Source organism: Manacus candei, unplaced genomic scaffold, assembly GCF_025592945.1.
Source record: "Manacus candei isolate 608988 ecotype Guabito, Panama unplaced genomic scaffold, ASM2559294v1 h1tg000043l, whole genome shotgun sequence".
NCBI classification, from domain to species: Eukaryota; Metazoa; Chordata; class Aves; order Passeriformes; family Pipridae; genus Manacus; species Manacus candei.
This window is the reverse complement of record NW_026138091.1, coordinates 16,009,426-16,029,533: the sequence shown is the minus strand read 5'-3', so window position 1 is coordinate 16,029,533 and position 20,108 is coordinate 16,009,426. Positions and strand designations below refer to the sequence as shown.

At 39.5% G+C, this 20,108-nt stretch overlaps 1 protein-coding gene across 2 annotated transcripts in view; it reads right to left on the bottom strand.

The window, feature by feature from the left end:
* Positions 1-20,108, bottom strand: part of ST7 (suppression of tumorigenicity 7) — a 144,000-nt gene that overhangs the window by 41,344 nt on the left and 82,548 nt on the right. For both annotated transcript variants that reach the window (XM_051795507.1, XM_051795508.1), the window contains exons 3-8: positions 14,999-15,158; positions 10,717-10,771; positions 10,028-10,143; positions 8,842-8,917; positions 6,865-7,019; positions 3,533-3,630 (exon numbers count right to left, since the gene is read on the bottom strand). In XM_051795507.1, coding sequence (XP_051651467.1) covers positions 3,533-3,630; positions 6,865-7,019; positions 8,842-8,917; positions 10,028-10,143; positions 10,717-10,771; positions 14,999-15,158 — 660 coding nt within the window. The remainder of the gene's footprint in view (positions 1-3,532; positions 3,631-6,864; positions 7,020-8,841; positions 8,918-10,027; positions 10,144-10,716; positions 10,772-14,998; positions 15,159-20,108) is intronic.

The following is a 20,108-nucleotide window of genomic DNA, read 5'->3' as shown; positions in this document are numbered from 1 at the left end:
ACCCTTGCTCATCACCATGTAGCTGCCTGGCTTGTAACATTGTCCACAATGAAGATTCAACACAAAGGGATACAAAAGATTCCCCACAGCCACCATTACAGCCGTTCGCCTCTGCATACACTAAATTTTCCAATATCATTTAGAACAAACTAGTTTAAATCCTCGTAACATAATCAGCACAACAAATAAAACAACCAGCACTGTAGACTTTCTCCTCAGGGACAGTAAAAGCAATCTAGTTGCCTCACGCTCTGTATAAACAAGAATAAAACTGGAATAACTCTGTTGACCACAGTGGACTTATTCCAACAATACACTAATCAAAATGAGATCACAAGTTAACTCAATATATACAAATAGTGACAGCTGCTGGTTTCTATAGCAAAATATAGTAAATAATTATCATCAGAAATACAAGCAAAAGTGACACCTATGTATGATTCCATTACATGTTTCCATGGAAATGACAGGTTTGTAATTCTCACTAATTCAACTCAACTAAATGAATTACATCCAAGCAGAAAAGCCAGCAAAAAAATACTACCTCAAAATCAATCACAGAAGCAACAGAAATTCCTACCCATGTTTTTAAATTAAAGCACCCTTGATTTTGAAGTTTTTTAATCAGTTTTTTTAAAAAACGTGGTTTTTACTACCTTCAAAATAATATTAAAGATTATGATTTTCCTATCAGCAGTGTATATAACCATAAAATCAAAATCTTAAGTCACCAACAACTCATTTTCATTCCACTAAGGTGCTTTAAGCAGGATCTCAGTCTTTTCTTACAAAAAATTCAAGTAAGACAATCTAATCCATCAGTAATGTCCTCAAGATGGCCTCATATATGCAATGAATTAAACATTCTCAAATGTTTTATTTTTTCAAAGTGGCAAAGACTCACTACATCCCAATCATATTTCCCAGATGGTGTCATGAACCTCTTAACACTTCATTTCCATCATGTTCCATGTCTTGAGAAACCTGTTTTCAATCTTTCAAACACAAACAGGGCCTCCACCCTCTGTCCCCTGATGCTAGATTCAGCAGTCCCCAGCCAACATATTCTTCATATTCTTTTTCAGATGAATAAATTCATCTCCTCCCTCATCAATCACATTGAAACCTTCAATGACAGGTTCATGTTCTTCAAAGCTCTTCATAAATGTATTATTTATGTCTTCTATGACGAAAAGGAGGATGTGCATTCATCAGAAATAAGTAGCTCCAAACCAGTCTAAGAAAAGCATCTGCAAAGCTGACTTGACCCCCCTCTTGCTCCCAGTGTACTGTAGCTGTGACCTAGAGATACTGCTGGGTTTATATTTCACCTAGAGACTTGATAATTCTCAGCTCTGCTGCTTAAAATGAAAAGCTCTACTGGCATCTAAATTCAGTTCTGAGGATTTGGCTCGGTGTCTGTATGTGGAAAAACACAGAATGCATTGATCTGAGTTGAAGCTCCAGAAGCTGAAATTCTATCTTTATACCTGCTTCGTCTTGCATCCAGTCCTTTAATTTTAGTATAACATTCCTGTAGAGGAGTGTTTTCAGTCCTTCAAGTGTCTAATGACACTTAGGGTCTCCCTGTTATTGTTGCCTTTTGAGATCCACGTTGTACTTAACATCCACAATTTTCTATTTTGCTTATCAATTTCAGGTGATTTTCTCTCTAGTGACAGAATAAGCCATTCATTATAATCAAAGCTCTCTGGTTCTCACTTTGCATAAGAAATCTAGGACTAGAGGGACCACCCAAGTCCATGAATCCAGTGTCCTGCATACACAACTATCCATATATAGTGACATCAGCAGAAGAAAGCTTCACAGAGTATCTGTTTCACACAGCCCTATCTATAAATCAGAGAACACATTCAGCAGCTCATAATAAGCTCTGGAATTTCCCATAATTACAATGTATATCAGCTGAATACGAAATTCAAAATTTTATCTTTCTTGTATATTAATGCCAGAACTTGGAATTCCAATGTTTGTCCCCAAAACATTTCAGTATTTGTCCCAGACTGTTTGTGTAACAAAATTCATGAAAAATTAGTGGAGCTGGCTGGACTGAAAACTATGTTTTTGAAATCAACATTCCCTCAACTGACCAGAAGACTGCAAACCCAGGTCTTTCTTCCTTATACCTCTTTCTCACTCTCCTAGCTATATAACGGCTCTTTTTTTGACAAATCCTTTTTCAACACCTCAGTCTCAAATTCTAGTGATTCTGGAGATCGAGAGTTGTGTGTGCTTAAAAAACCCCAGTGAGAGTAAGGAAACAAAGTTACTCCCCATCTGGTAGATTGTTCAGGATGAGGACCTGCATTATTATGATGAACCCTGCTCAATGTTTTCAAAAAATACTCATAAGTGGTCCAGTTCCAGGAGAAGATGGTGGTACTGGATTCCAGGCTGGCAGACATACTTGCCCTATTGCCACTTATGCAAGTGCCTCAGCTCCAGAGAAAGTCTCTTGCCTTTTTACATTAAAATTCCCACTGACTCGCAATAAGAATTTCCTTTTTCACTAGGCAGGTGTCTGGATCATTCATCTGAGCTGCCTAAAGCACACTTTGCAGGTGCTTCATTCTGGTCTGGGATTTCATTTTGTGCATTTGAAATTTAACTCCTTCAGCCTAACCTACAGAACTCTTGCTGGATTCATCTCTACTCGACTTTTGCGGGAGCTGGAATATAAAGCGTAAGAAACACAGAAAACAGTTTTACCATCATTTGCCCAGAAGCTCTAGGGCTCCATTCCTCCTTCTGTCACAGACTTGCTACCTTGGGTGATGCAAGTCATCTCCTCAAAGAATTGTGTTCCTAATCTGCATCCAGGAGATCTCACTTGAAGAACTGCTGGGCATTCACAGGTACCTCTAAACTTGAGCATTTTACATTTCTGAAACACATACAATGCCTAATGCAGACAGCTGCCCCTTCCGGCATCTCCAAAATAGCTAGTTCGGTGTTTCAAATTTGTAGTTTTGTACTTATTGACTTATGACTACCATTGGTAGCTCCCCTGCCTACAAAACTGGGATACAGTCAACCCCTATCTCTAAGTGAGTTCAGTTCATTATAGATTAATTACTTTCAGTGATAGGTTTTGCATGAATAAATAACACTGTCCTCATGTCTGAAAAGTGTGACACAAACAATGCACAGAGCCAAACTGCAGCTTTGCAAGGAGAAAACAGAATACTTAAGATGTGCTTATTAAATAAGAAGCATTCGCCACATGCTTCAGAAAAAAACTTCATGATCAAATAATTAAATACTGCCCTCCACTGCACATGTACCAGGATGGGAAATTCAGTGTGCATAGGTAACCATCCATCTGGTATTTTAGGTTGCTTTCATTATAAATAAATGATCTCTTAAATTAATCTTTATGTAAATTACACGTACAGACCAACTATCAGCAGTGCTGAATGCAGCAGGAACGGCTCCTAACTTGTAAGAAAATGTGGATCATTTCTATGCTACTATTATCTAAATATCACATGTGAAAGAAATCCAAACTCACATCTCTCATCATTTTCACTGCTTCCCTGGTCCTTCCCAGCTTCCTTGCACACATTGCCAGCCTCCTTTTAATATATACTAACACATTGGTGTCCCTTCCTGTATAAAAAGAAAAAGAAACAGCATTAAGATAAAACAAAGGTTCATTTACTATTCCAACACAAAACACAGTTTTCTTGCCATTTTTTTCTTATTCACTACCATCAATATTTTAATGAGAATTTTAATAAAAAATTACCAAATTCTGATGATTTAGATGTGGCATAACAGCACTGAAATCAGTGGAATGATTCCAGATATACAGTGTGATAAATAAGAACTCTTGGGTTGGCCTTACACCTGTGAAACATAAGCAGATCTGAAGGTACAGAAAGCACTATAGGGTACAGACCATCAAGTTCTCAAGTGAGGCAAGGAGAACTCCTATGAGGTTAACACTGGCACAAAACTCTGTGGTCACACTTACCAATTCACACACATGGTAAAGACATGGGCATTGATGAAAATGCATGTTACATCCTGTCTTTTTTTAAAGTTTTTACAAACATACTTGTTAATAAGGAGAAGTAGCAAAGCAAATCCTCATATTCTAACAGTCTTTTTCTTAATGATTAGAAGAAAAGTAGTACATGTTGAACTTTCTGTTTACAGCCTTTACTCGTTACCTAATTATCATCTTCAAATTCCCCACACCACTGATTACAGATGGCAAATAAACATGTTTCAGATATAACAGTCCTGTGTGCTAGAAGACACTCTAACACTAAAGATGACAGAAACTGAGCAGCGACAATAATTATTCTCTTCAAGAATTCTTATTCCTTTCCTTTCTCATTCACTTCCCTATACTTCCAATGCGAACTCTTAAAATACTTCTGGGCCAACAGGAAATAAGTGGGAAGCTAATCATCTAAAAAATTACCATATCATGAAAATATAAGACACCTGCTACAAATTATCTTTCGGTATAGTATGTGCTCTGATTTTAGCCTGTTCCTAACATTTTCAAGCCTTTCATAATAAGAACAACATGTGTGCTGAAAACATTCCAAAGACCTACAAATTGTTTTAAAGCTGTAATTAAAATTTTCAGATAGATTAAGCAGCAGGTTGAAAGGTCTCACTTTGGAGGAAAAACATAAATAAAGGAGGGAAGAATTTCTTTAGCTGTATTTTATATTACCTGATTCCTTATCTCTGTATGGATTCCTATATATTTAATACACAATCTATTAGTTACATCTGTTTCAACATGCTTATATAGTGTACATGAGGTACACATGAGGTTAAGCTTTTTTCAGACTTTTCAGAAGGAATGGTCCAAAGGCATTTACTTGCTATGAAATCAAGATAATCTTCCAGGACAAAATTCTCTTATGTGACTAACAATTTGGGGTGCCTAACATGAGCAATCTTAAAAAGAAGATTGCCCATGTTTTCTATAAACAAGCACCTCTTGAAAGAAGCCAAGTGGGGTACTCAAAGCCATTTACTCTTAAAATTTACTGTCTAACACAAAATACCATATGAAGGAGATGGAACACATGAATAAACAGAAATGCAGAGCAATGTGCTAGAACAACAAATATGCTGTTGTTCAAGAAATTACAGTGTGTTTCACCTGTAAAATATGAAATGCCCACTTTTCATCTGAAAATTTACTTCAAAGACCAGAAATGGAACAACTGACCTCTAAGAATCATGGAACAGCAACACATCGGTCCACAGTCCTTCCTCTCCACCCTTGTAAACCATGCAGAAGTCCAGCATATAATCAAGAGACTCCTGCGTGAAGCCCCTTTGTCCAAGGCACCATCTGAGGCTGGAATTTTTCTTATTTCTGCGGGTGCACACTGACATTTTCAAGGGGAGACTGGGTGGTATAGAGAAGTGGTATCACCTAGGCCCTCCCAAAGCCCCTCTTGAATACAGTCAGAGTTGGGAGTCACTTTTCAGCCCCCCTGCTCTGTGGCAATGCACTTAATTTTGTGATTCAACTGGTTACTTCCTCAGCTGAAATACTGAAGGATTCGGGTGTCAAATTTGACCAGGAGAGTAGTCATCTAGCACACACTGGTTACAGAAATACCGTACTTGTAACTGCCTGCACAAACTTAACCAGGTTAACTTGAACATAAGCATCATGACAGTGTTTACTAATTACTTATTGTGTACTTTTCATAGTAATTTTCTGCACTAAAGATGAATTGAGTGCACAAATTAAGGTTTCACAGAAAACCATAAGCTTGCTAGAGCACAAAAACTGCTTCAAGGGCTCAGCTGCTCTGTATTTTTACTTTCATCAAAAATAAACAAATCATCCTAAATATCATTTTACAACCAACAAATATTTGAAATACTACCCCCAAGCTTTATAAAACCTCAGGGTTTCAGGTACAGACTTGCATACACTTTTGAAACCAGAGATCACAGATAGTTTTACTGTGTACAATTTTTATCAGCAATCTCCAAATTATGTGAGATAGCCAGAAGCTGTGAATTCAGGTCCTGAGAAACCTGAAGATGCCCAAAGTATGTTAGTGTTTGTATTTATGTAATTAATTGGTGTTATTTTTGCTTAGGGTAGCCACTAGACTGTTGGTTTTATTATCTCTTTGGTAATTTACTGTAAGTGAACCCCCACGTATTTTCTTGGATTCAAGGAGTAGCTAATAAATATCAAAACAGCTAAATCTGCTTATTCAAAATTTTTAAAACATACTAAAAATCTAGACTTTCAATTACATCACTGTAATATTCCAGTTGTTAATTTCTATGTTTCTGTGACCTTTCTTAATATATGCAACTAACTTTTCAAATGTCACACTCCTTAATGGGTCTCATTAACTTTTACACAGAACAACGCAGTGTACCCATTTATCCTCAGAGCTGACAGAAAAAAGCTGGCAAAGCATCACTTTGCTCCTATTTCCATCATTCTTTAGTACTTTTTCACAACATGAACCCATGTTTTCAAAATGGCTAAAGGCACCTCAGTCCAACTTAAACTGAGTCCAGTATTTTCTAAATATCAGATCTCTTTTGGCTCTAATACCTTTTCTTTTCTGTTAAGTTCATGCTACAATATTTTCTGCCATGACAAAGAAAAGGCATATCTGGAATCTGAGCACTGATAGCTCAGCAACAGAATCAAGTGAAAACACTGAAACAGAATAGTCTGGCTCTAGGGCCATATTCCAGCTAATGTCAAATACTAATTGCACAGTTCTTAGAGGGGAAAGAACACAAAAAAAAAACCCCACCTAAAAAACCCAAACAACTCCCTGGAACTTCTCTCCCTTAGAAATGGCTATTCCCTCATAAGAAACTTACTGTGTTGGGCTTCATACTGGGCACCATGGTGCTGTAACTGCTGACTGCGCCTGTAACAGCCCTCTCCAGCTTTCAGAGCTTGCTTGAACAGCTTCTCTGCTTCTACAATTGTTGTTGCTTCCTCTTCAGCTAAGAGAATATAGGCAGTAGCACACCTGCAAAAATATCAGAGGAAAAACCATGAGAAGGGTGCATGATGTAAAAGCTATGTGAAGACATGCAGACTGGCAAGGATGTGTTAAGTATGGAAGTAAGGAGATTTTGTCCATGTACTTTTCTGATGAACTATTTTGATGAATAAATATTCTGTCGACCAGATCGTGACTCTCATTTTTAGGTACTATATCACTCAGCCCTTGAGTAAACCTACTGACAACTGTCCCAGAAAGTAAAGTACTGTCTCACTAAGCCTACATCCCTAAAACTCCTTCTGGAAAACAAGACTAGTTTTATGCACTATTGTTTTAACACAAACTGTCTCAATTACTGTAATGGTTTGAAAAGAATCAACAGACCTATAACATTTGCCATATGCAAAGAACAGATTATAAATGTAATTGTAGAGATTAAAAAACAACAACAACAAAAACTCAACCCAACCCAAGCAAAAAAACAAAACAGAAATGTGCCCTTGCAGCAGAGCTGCACTAGGAGGAGTTTTTCCAGCAGGTCAAGGGAAGTGATCCTTATCCTTTACTCAGCCTGGTAAGGTCACACATGGATGTGCTGTGTCCAGTTCTAGGCTCCCCAGTACAAGAAGGACATGGACATACTACAGAGAGTCCAATGAAGGGCCATGAAGATGATTAGGGACTAGGGCATCTCACATATGAGAAAAGGCTCGGAGAGTTGGGACTGTTCAGTCTGGAGAAGAGAAGACATTTGGGGGGAATTTGTCAATCTTTGTAAATACGTGAAGTGAGGGGGCAAAGAGGACAGAGCCAGGCTCTTTTTAGTTGTATCTGGTGACAGGACCAGAGGCAGTGGACACAAAATGAGACACAGAAGGTTCCCCTGAACATCAGAAACACTTCTTTTACTTAAAATGTGACCGACACTGGCACAAGTTGTCCAAGGAAGTTGTGAAGTCTCCCTCCTTGGAGATATTCAAAAGCCTGTTGGACATGGTTTTGTGCAATGTGCCGTAGGTGGCCCTGTTTGAATGGAGGGGTTCAATAATGACATCCAGAGATCCCTGGCAACCTCAACCATTCTCTAATTCTATGATATCTGAGTAGAACAGGATAGTCTTAGAGCTCATTTCTGCCTTTTATGCTACATTCTCTCAGTTAAATCACTATACAAGAACAAACAATTCTTTCTCTTCTTCTGATGAAATACATGAAGGACAATCTGTAAAGCACCAGTTTATGGAATTCTAGAATACAGTAATCTCTGTCGGCAACCTAAGGGACTCTCTCCACTTTATGCACTTTAGCAACATTTATACAGTTTGCCATACCAGTAAAGCATTCCTGCACTGTTTTTGTGTTTATTGTGGGATCTCAAAATACTACACTTCTCATTGAGGAAATTAGTAACAGACTCAAAGACCAAAAGTTCCAGAAAATTAGATCATATTCTCTCATACTATGAAATGTGTATTTCAGAAGGTGTTTATGAGTCCTTTCTTTCTTGCTTCCGTTCATGATGACTGAGAAACTCAAAAGGGAACTCTTCATCTCATAAACACATATTTCATATGCTCATCAGGAGGCAACTCAATTAAAATTTTTTTATGCTGTTCCAAAGCCCATTGATATCAACAGGAAGACTTCCATTGTCATTACTGCCCTAAGGATCTTCTGGGTACCTAGGACAGAATGCAGCTGTGCTTTTTTCCTTCTATTGTAGGCCTTCCTGTGACAGGCCTGTATTCACAGTTAAAAACTGCTGTAGCAACTCTCCTGCCTTAAACTATCATCAAATGGATTTTCTAAAAGACGGGAAATAAATGTTAATGTTGTTGTCACTCACTCATTCAATTCCAAAGCTTCATGTGCTGCAGAAATTCGGGCTTGAGGGTTTCTCTCTCTCCAGGCTTTTTGCATTACTATTCAATAAACAAAAGAGAAGAGGGGCATATCAGTCATTACAGCACTAACACTGTAATCTACTGCCTTGTAACAACAGTCCAACTCATCGCAGAGCATTTCATATAGCTCAGTGATCATTCAAAAAGATACATAATGAATATGAGTTTTTGTCCCACATACTCAGCTTTTTTCTTCTTTTTATTTAATTAAACTTTTTCAGGAGAAAATCTGGCTGAGACATCATGCTATCTGCACTGCCATGTATAGAGGTGACAAGCAGCTATTTCCTATTGGTGTAGAAGATTCCACAGGGATAGTTGGGATTCTTACTGTGTTGTTGCTTTAGATGAATGTTAAATGGAAACAACATCCAGGCTAATAAAATGACCTCACAATTAGACCACTGAGTTCAGAAAACAGGATTCATGTTTATCATATGTCAAAAAAAGCACAGTATGTTCTCCCTTGTAATTATGCCTTCAGAATGGAGCACCCAAGTATCAGTGTCCTCCCTTCCTAAGAGACAAAGAGAATTTATCTGTTCAGAGGCAAATTCTGACAATTGAAATCATTGTTGTATATTTTTAGTAGAACCAAAGTCTGCGTGTGGACTAAACAGTAAAGGCTTAATACAACTAAAGCTGCTTATACAAATTCAGCTGTAAATTGCTGTTCTCATTTTTTACAGAGCTTCTAACTACATCAGGGGATGAAACACTCAAGTTTTACATCAGCTCTCTCTCTTCTATCAGCATAGACTAAATGAGACCTGGATAATGTAACTCAATGTACTACACTGCAGTTGAAGGCAAATTAAGCTATACATGTTGGAAGCCACTGCAAGAAACAGGAGAAAAAACCCAATCCTTTACACTTGCAAATGGTACCTTGAATGACTCCAGCAAGATAGCAGAACAAAGCAACATAAACTAGATAGTTTATATATATAGACACTTGTTCATGTCTAGAATTCTATAAATTCAACAGCAATGGCTTTCCAGGCATGATCAAGCTTTTGCCTTTCCTTATCTAGCCAAAAGAACGGATGTCTGACTGCGTTTCTCTTGCATCAGTTTAAAGCAATCATTAAGCTATTAGCCAAAACAGTTGTTCACAAGGTCTCTTACTAGCATCTGCAGGCCGTAAATGATCTGTGTCACATGTAAAGAATGTCTGATGGTCCTGTGCTGAAAGATTCATATCGTAGTAAGTCAAAGGTTCTCTCCCTGTTACCCATGTATACCTGCAAACATGCCAAAGAGATATTTTGATTAGTGAGGTCACACTTGGCAAAACAAATCTAGACAAGAATCCTAGATCTTAGAGATGGGCAAAGCCAACTAAGTTCACTTGGCCAATCTCTTAACCAATACACTTTGCATTTCACTGTATTAGGATGGAGCAACAGTAGTCAAACCCAAGCTAATGAGGATGTTGAAAAGTACACACTGGAAATTGGTAACACATATATTCAAACATCAGGACTACATGAAACCTACACCTAATCAATTAGGTTGTTTGCTATAACTGATTTGAACAGGATTGCTGTATTAACAGTACCAACTACACCACACTTATGATTTTCCATGTTTTTTTTATAAGGTCACAAAAAACTGCAGAAATAACAAGTGCATCAGCATGAATTTAAATTCCTTTTCATTCAGAAACATTTTACGAATTACAGAAAAATCTGGCATGGGTGCATGTATCCACAGTTGGTTTTGTTTTTCCATCTCTGAGTTACATTAATGGAAAAGTACAGTTAAGCTCCTTAACCCAGTACTGTGCCTGAAAACTGTAACATCGTAGCACTTACCGATTATATTCAGCTCCTCTGAACAGATTTAAAGGATTTCGCCAGACTTTGCATTCTGTAAGAAATCGAAACACATAGTAATGAACCTCTCCCAAATTACAATGGTACTTGATGTTTATCAAAAACATCAGTTAACATATAATGAGTCCTATCAAATGATTCATTTTTTCTAGGTGAAAATTGAAAAAAATCAACAAGAGCATTGAGATTCAGGCAACCAGACTGTTCTCCCTTTCTTAAATAATAATTTAATTATAAATTAGTGTCAACAAATGCAATCATTCCAGACAAATAACCACTAACAAAGCCCCAAATGTCAGATGAAAAGATAATATTGATTAGTGCCAGGACTCACATTTACCATAATGCAGAACTGAGTTATTACACTGAAAAATAGCAATTAACTCAGTCCCTACAGACTTGTTATTTCTTCAGGAAAACATCACTGTCCAGTTAACGTTGTAAATCACTGAGGATCTCAGCTACAGTTGCCAAATTTAATTCCTCCTCACAGCTCGTGAAGTAAAAATCCATGGAAACATCTGCTGTTCTTACTTAAGTTATAAGCAGATGCTGAAGCTGACTGGCAGAGAAAAGTTCACTGCATTGCAAAGGTTTGGGAACATTAAGAGCATTTTATAAATTTCCCTCAGGGGGAAAAATTGTGAATTCTTCGCACTACAAGAAGTAATAGAACTGAAAATCCACAAGAATGTAATTTAAAGCAGAACTAAAAAAATATAATCAATATCTATAGCTTTTGAAATGGTGAGGTCTCGAGTCTGGCTTTTCCTTTAATTTAACACCAGATTTATTCTCTTAATTTCAACAAAGACAATTCATTGACTCCAGTGAAGGTGAGACCAGAATTAAACATAGTACTTGTATAAGGACTCACTGAGAGGCAGCATACCATTCTACCACAGATTTGCTACTGGATGACACCTCACATGGTGCTCTGCAAAATCTCATCAGTAGCACTGGCCCTCCAGCATTTCACCAGCTGCTTTCCACTAACAAAAGTCAATCAGCACATTTTTCCCCATGAAATTTTGTGGTATCATTTCTAAAGGGATCACAACATTAGTTTTCTGGTAGACTTAGAAGGCTATCTTTATGGTAAGTATATGCCTGTTCTCTTTATGCCTGTTCCATTAAAGAATGAGACAGAAATACTGAACGGCAAGCCAAGTCCTTCTCTTTTCTCATGGACATAGCTCCCACTTCTGCGTATGAGGCTACAGTGGCATGGACAGAAAGCATATTACATAAATTATTTGCAGCAACATAAGGACACCTTCAGCTACACAAAAACTAGTCAAGTGGCATAGGAGGTGGGCCCTCAGTTTGCTGCCTACAGCACCCATAAAGTGTATAAAACAGACCACAGGAATAGGCAGACTTCGGGCAAGAGTAACTGCATTCGTTATACACCTCTATCTTTACACTACCCACTTCAGCAAGCAGCTAATATTAGAAAGTTCCACTGGTTTACTCAGCAGAAGTGCTTGATCGACATTCAGCTGCTCTGCTGTGCAGCCAGAGGGTATGGCTGCTTGACAAGCTTCAGCTCGACAGTTTTTACATCATATGACTTTCAAATCATTGTAAATATTAAATCAACATGAGACTTCTCAGTTCCAGAGGTATAATTCAATGGCTTGACTTATTTTGTTTGCAACCAACAAGATTAGGTGACAACTATTTGATTGCAGTGACATCATTTCTTTCATCTTACTTAAATTCAAGTGGCTATGCTTTATCCAAAGTATGCGGTATTTTGGCACTCTAGCAGGGGAAAGGTTGAACTGGGCAACAAAAAGGGGAGGTGAAGAAGGGCTTTTATTACCACCTCCACATCTTGGGGGTGGTTTGGCATCTGCCTGGCTAGTTAAACATGGTGTGCTCTTGTTTCTTTCATCTTGGTATCGGCTAACATGCCGGCCAGTACAACATTCGTCTGATCTTTCTAAAGAACAAAGGTATTAACTGCAACTTTCTACCACAGTCAAACATCTACATAGGAAAACATGGTGAGCCAAAAGAAAAAGCCATCTTGACCTTGTTGGATAGTGAAAGAAATATCCCAGTCTTGATGCACGTTAAACTGAAAAGGTTGCCTTTTCCATTACCTTACAAACTAATAATATCACTATGTTATTTTAACCTTTCAGATACTTGTACCATGATCATGTTTTTAGCACTGATATCTTTCTTAAGGTATGAATAACAGGCTATCCGTAGATATACTTTCCAGAGACTAAGAGTCCCAGCTCAGTGCCAATGCACTGAAAGCAAATGCACTCCTTGACTATTTCTTTATATCAGAAAAGCCAAGATGCTTGGGTGAACCTCCTTAGTCAAAATACTGTGCCTTCTGCTTTAAAATTATGGGAGTTATTTCAGAGCTGCTGAAGTGTGACTGAGCACACTGATGAGTGCACACAGGTGTTTCCAAGCCATCCTATTGCTTTCTGCCAGTTCACCCAAATCTAATATCCTGGACCATGCAGTGCTGCTATTCACAGCCTCTCCTCAGATGGGAATGACAACAGCTGAATTTGCTGTGATATATGGAGGATTCCCTAAGGAGAAGTACCCTGTAGAGAACAAGGTTTTTTGAGGCCACCAATTTTATTTAACATGTGAGTTCAAAGCTAATTTTTGTTTGTTTGTTGTCACGCACACTGAAGAGCAGAAATAAAATTTGTTAGGTACAGACATAGGCATCTCAGCTGCTGAACAATGTTTTCTACATAACTGCTTTTTTTCTTTTCATTCATTTTTCTTCACTGACTAATTCTGTCCTAAAAGCCTGCAGAGGAAATGGATTTAATAAAATTGCAATTGATTCTAGGGGCACATCCCTAATGAAAGCTGAATTAATTTCCAATATTAAGATTATGGCCTGTATACCAAGCTAGGGCTGAAAAAGGTAAGCTTTGTTTTACAGAGGAGGAACACAAGCCAAGATGCTCCTGCCCTAACTTTAACAGTGAGTATCTCCAACTCAAGGCAGAAGCAATAGCATTTCAGCATCTTCATCACTCATGGGCTAATTTTTCAATTCATTCTCCCCAGGTAGCTGAGTCACCTAAGTAGTGAGACAAGTTCCCCTGAGACTCCTTCAGTCCATAAAGATCAGTGCTTGGGGGACTGATTTGTTTTAGGCAGGATGGCCTGTCTCTCAGAGAAAGCATCCCCCAGGCAACTTGGCACCCAACTCGAAGTGCCTCAGGCCTGAATGGCTTAAGGTCAGACACCTTCACTCCTTGCACTGAAAGTTGTAGGAGCTCTGAATGCCTGGAAGATCATAAAAATTGAGCCCCACATGCCTGAAATGATGCCTCCTAAACTGGAGGCCTTTTTTTAAAACCTGACTATGTCAGGACTTGCCTAAATTCACAAATCAAATTGGTAGCAGAGTCAGGAACACAACAAGCCCTCAAGCTATTGAAAGTCACTATGCTTCCTATTACTGAAGTGAAATCCAATTGTTGTTTACATACTGCTTACATTATTTAAAAAACAAAGTAATGCAAAACCAGATGGGCATTCTAACATCTCTGCCTGATTATAATTTTTTTTTTACAACTTTGTTATTACTCAAAACTATTTCAATACAAATACTATGTGCCTCTAGAATCACAGAATCGATCAGATTGGAACGGACCCCAGCGGGTAACCTGGTTCAACCTCCCTGCTCAAGTAGGGTCATCCTAGAGCACATGGCACAGGATTACATCCAGACAGTTCTTGAATATCTCCAGTGAGGAGATTCCACAACCTCCCTGGGCAATCTGTTCCACTGTGTGGTCACCTGCACAGTAAACTTTCTCCTCCTATTCAAGTGGAACTTTCTATTCATCAGTTTCTGCCCATTGCCTCTTGTCCTATTGCTTGGCACCACCGAGAGACAAAAGCCTGGCTCCATCCTTCTGTCACCCTCCCTTCAGACACATAGATATTGATGACGTCCTTTCTCACTCGTCTCTTCTTGAGGCTGAACAAGCCCAACGCCCTCAGCCTTTCCTCGCTAAGAGATGCTCCATTCCCTTAATCATCTTTGTGGCCCTCCGCTGGATAAACGGTGCTGCAGAAAGGGCACGTGGAATTTAGCAGGGCTTTCAGAACAAGGGCGGAAATAAATGCATCAGCCACGCAGCCCGAGCAATACGCACTGCACGAACTTGGAAAGATGCAACTTGCGATTAATGAAGCAGCTTTGCCTTTTGTTTGACAACAGCACAAGTGTAAAGGAAGCCGTTCGTGTCCCGCTCACCGGAGACGCTCTGCCGGTTCGCGTCCGCGTCCCCGCCGGCGGCGCTGGCGGCGCTGGGCGCGCTGTTGTCCACCCCGCCCAGCAGGGGGCGCAGGTGGCTCACCGAGACCTGCTCGATGAAGGACGTGCCGTACTTGCGGAAGTACCACCACTCGAAGATCTGCAACGGAGACACCGTCACACGCGCCGCCCTCCGCCCGCCCCTCCGCCCGCTCCTCCCTCAGCCCCCCGTTCCCCACCCCGCTCCCTCGCCCTGCATCCCGCTCCCGCCTCAGCCCGAGAAGGGAAGCGGCAGCTCCAGCCACCGCGCGCCCCTCCTCGCACATCCCGAGGGAGGCACCTGCCCGCGTCACCCCTGCCCGAGGGTACCGAGGTTAACCGGGAGGTTCAGTGTGATCCACGTTTAGGTGGGGAGTCTCAAATCTTGTCATCTTGTCAGTGCATTTTTTTTTTTTAACCTCAAAGAACCTTACGTCAGGTTATTTCTTTTTTAAAGGCGTTTAAAATCGTTAGGACCCTTCCTTTAAACTGACTTCTGGGAAAAAAAAAAAAAAAAAGAAAAAACCCCAAACTCCATGCTGCTCGACATCAGCCACGCCGATGCCATGGTGCAGTCAGGAGTGAACCCGCCTCGTCATTCCCCAGCTCCCTCTGCAGTCCAGGGAACGTGAGGAAAAGAAGGTTTGCTTGTTTCCCCAGTAAATGCTTCCAAAGGAATTCACTGAGTTTAATAAAAAAAATGTTACAAATTACAAACGAACTCCAGGAAGCTGAATACTTTTAGGATTTCCCCCCCTCCCCCCCAGCTGAACTGTGTTTTGTTTGGCTGACTTAGGCTGATCCAGAATTCATTTTATTTTCAGGCTTTTGGTTCGGCTAGCAAATCAGAAAACAGAATTAGTTATAGAGCTTTACTTGGAAAATCATTTCACAGCCTAAAAGAACTCCTTATAATTGCAATTATACACATAAATATATATCTGTGCTATTTTCACCAAAAAAGTGATATTATTCAGTAAGAATACACATATTTCAGGAAACCACATAAACCTGGAAATGAAGACTATTTCATACAAATATAGAAAAGGTTGCGACTGTAAAAATTATATAGGAACACACACTTCTAATGAATAGGAAAATTGTACCTGAATCATCACCCAAACATCTACATACCAATTGAAAAAAAAAAAGCAAATCTATGGAGTTTTGAGAAATTTGGAGGTACTTTGTATATTGATTGCACTAGAAATTGTGAATGAGCAATCTCTGACCTTTCTATATTACTCGAGGTCTCCATTTGTCTCCGATGTCTCCAGTGCTGAAAGCATTGACAAAATCTCTTCCAAAAAAAGTTTCTTTATTGATTCTTACTACAATCAGCAACAAGCAAAAGGATTGCTTTCACATCTTCAACACCATCAGCATGCTGTAGGGCAGGTTCTGGAGCACCAGACAGGAGCCAGAAGGCTCTGGAAGGCCTCTTAGAGGTCTACCTGCTGTAGAGAGATTCAAGCTGGGCTCCACACTCTCCCTCCCACAATATTTTTTAGACTACATCTAACAAGCTTCATACTTTCTCTGAGAGAAAGGGGAAAAAAACGGTTTTCCAAAATGTGCTAATAAATTCCTGCTCATTATTTCAATCATGATCAGCTTTTAGATGGAAAGTCAGTAAAACTCAGAGGGGGAGTGAGTAGTACAAAAGCATGCTTGAGCCCACTCACCCTGCACAATGTATATGTATACCAGGTGGAAAGCCATCACACTGAATTTCAGTGAAACTGAGGGGACAGTCACAAAGAACTATATATATATATTTATATCTATCTATCTATATCTATCTATCTATATATATATATACGTGGTCACTGTTACAGTTCAGCTGAGTGACAGGAACTTGCTAAAATATGTGACACAGCTCTAAGTCTTCCTCCCCAGACTTAAAAAGACATTAATTACTTTAAAAAATTGCATTAAAGCTCATAAATTGTTTAAGGCAGCTTTGAAAAATATTTGCTCTGTTGAGTGAATCCAGTGCCAGGAAATATCAGACAGATCTCAATGCATACAGTCTCTTAGAAATTAAAGCCATAAATCATCATAAGCCTTTGCTTGGAGTGATTTGTTCAGCGTGTATGAGGAGGTAATTTGTATTCTGGTACTTAAAACAATAAATTCTCTTTGCAGAATTTTTGCACCTTTCTCAGACAGTGTCAGCTGGTTTGAAACCTATAAATCAAATTTGACTTTTAACTGCATCATCCAATTTGAAAGCAACATGAAGTCAACCATCTTGACAATTCAGCAGATGAGAGATCATCTGGCAGAATAATAGCTGAATATAAGGATTAATTACCCATTGACAGGTATCTGAGTTAGAGAGCAAATTAATCAGAAAGATCCTTTCTGCACCACTTCTGAAAGAAAAGGCAACCTCATTTCTGTCATATACATACAGTAAGAGGGGAGCTCAACTTCAGAGATCTCCTCCCCTTCACAGCAGCGGCAAACTTCTTGGGGCTCTTTCTAGTTGGTGCCTGTGCTCTCAAACTGAAACAGGGTCAAACATCTCCAAACCCTCGAGGGATTTTTGGGACCATTATGTTCACAAAGGCCAAGTTAAAACCCTGTTCTGAAAATTTCCAGCTTTGTGTATTTAGAAATGCAAATTAGAATATTTGATTTTTAATCTGGTATAGGTATTGCTTAATGTAAGAGTATTTGATTTTGGAAATGTTGTCTTTTTAATGCATTTCAAAAACTTGCTTTGGACTTTTTTTTTGCTTTTGCTTCTCTGTGCAGGTGCTTCTCTTCCCCTGTGCAATGAAAACATTACAGTTGTCCTCTTTCTTATCTCTGCTCTCACATACAAACAATCCCAGATAATGTTATCTATCTCTCTAGCAACAAATCTATTCTGCATCACTTGGTTATCTGATCTTCCTGCCTGGTTTTTCAGAACAGATACTCCATCATAAATGCATCAGTTCACAAGGGATGTTTTTGATGGTGGTTCTCACTGAACCAATGCGTGATTCTATCTGTAATTTGAATTATGCTTTTCTGTTTATCATATCTGAGACAGGCATCCTCTCTTAGAGAGAACTCTCTCTGTCATCCTCTCCTAGTGTATGTGTGTGTATGGAGTCTTCAACAGAAGCAGTAAAGGATTTTGTTTGCTGGCAACTTCCACAGCTCAGATTTCTCTTTCAGGCTCGTAATGAGTCTTCCAGGTCTCAGAGGAGTAAGATTCGGGGTACTCTTCTAACAGCAGTGGTGGTAACAACTGATCTAATGGATTTAAATGAAACTTACTCTCTGGAGGAACAGCATAATGCTGGCAGAACTTGATTCCATGGTTAAGTCTATTTTATAAATACAATGGGACCACAGTACAGGTTTGGCTGGCTCAAGTCATCCATGCTGTTTGTTTGCTTGCACACTGCCTGGCCTGTGTCAACTCTCCCAGGTAATGACTGCACATGTTCTAGGGATATTACAGCCCAGGGGCCATATCCAGTAGACAGTATGGAAAAGATTATCCTGTCTTGAGAGGCAAGAGTGTTTATCCATATGACTGTGACTACACAATGCTACTTGCCTTCCGACACAGAAAGCCCCTAGTCTACTTTATTTAGCTGTTACAGGTAGCCACTGACTCAAGCAGGTCCTCCGTCCTGCCCAGCCTGGATCTAGGAAATAGTCAATATATCTCTGACCACGCTCAGTGTCCTTAATGACAGTCTTGAAGGATATGCAGCCCCATTCCTTCTGGATGAAGTACACACATTCATCATGCTCTTAGACTCTGCTCCTGGCCCACTTGTCTTATTCAAAGAGTCAGCAGGAGAAGATACATGCAGTGCTAATGAGCAGCTTATTCAAAATAAATAGCTATTTACTTCATCTACCTCTAAAAATACAAAAATGGGAAAGAAAATAATATATTGCCTTGACTAAGTATAGTACTTCTCTCAACACTGTGTAGACCCCAGCTAGTTACGATACCCTTCTCTGTGGCCTGGGTTATAGCCTGCCTTCTGACAGATCCTTCCTCTCTCATTTGCTCCTTGGCATGGGTTTCCAATTTCTTAGGAACTCCCTATGATGATTCTGCCCTTCCTGACCTAAGCCTTCTCTGCCAGAGCAGAAACTTTGAACAATTACCATGTATTGCTTTTCAGCCATCAAATGCTGTTCCTGCACACCTGTCAGACTTTCAGAGTGTCTGTGGCAACACCCAGAACTCAGTCACCTTTCTGCCCCTCTGCAGCAGACTACACAAAGGTAATGAAACAAGAAGAACAATTAATATCTACAGAAAATAAGACAAGTCCTTCTGTGTCACTCAGGTCCACACTCAGACTTCCTGTAGTAGTACCACTGGCTACAAAAGGCTGGGACTCTCACACACTATACACATTCTCAGGTAGTAGCAGACAGCCCAGATACTCAATGCTAGGCAGAGTGTAGACTCAGAACTCATGCTCTGCCTTTGTAGACTGGCTTCCTAATTGTCGTATCTGAAAGACCTGGTGTTTGTTCATTGCAGAATGCTTCTCATTCTCTAGCAGAAGACTCTCATTACTGTTGCAAGCTCTGAAGTAGAATAACAAGGCTTTCTTGGTGGAGATTCAAGTCTGAGGTTCTTCCACCTGTGCTTTGTTAGAACCAAGACTCCATCAGTTTGCAGTTCAAGTGCCACCCAAGACTGCTGACCAACTTTCACTGGTGATAACTGTACGTTAAATATGTGGCTTTATTTAGAAATCTTAGTGGCATTTACACAGTTCCAGTTCACAGCATTTACTGGACGTCAGCTGTGTTTCATGACAGTTTTATTGCCCTACCTGTGGAAAACCTCAGCCTTCCAGACACTGAATACAATGCAGCTCATTGTATTCGGAGACAGAACACTATATTTTACTGGATTAAAAGTAACTGTGGTGGAACCAAGTTTCCGATACAGTATTTCTGATGCAACTTTGGACTAAATCTTGTTCCTATTTTTAATGTCTACAATAGTGCAAGGATGAAGTGAATATATGCTAAATTGTTAACTTTAAACTATGTACTGTAGTCAAGTAATTACAGAGAAAGCTTGAGATAG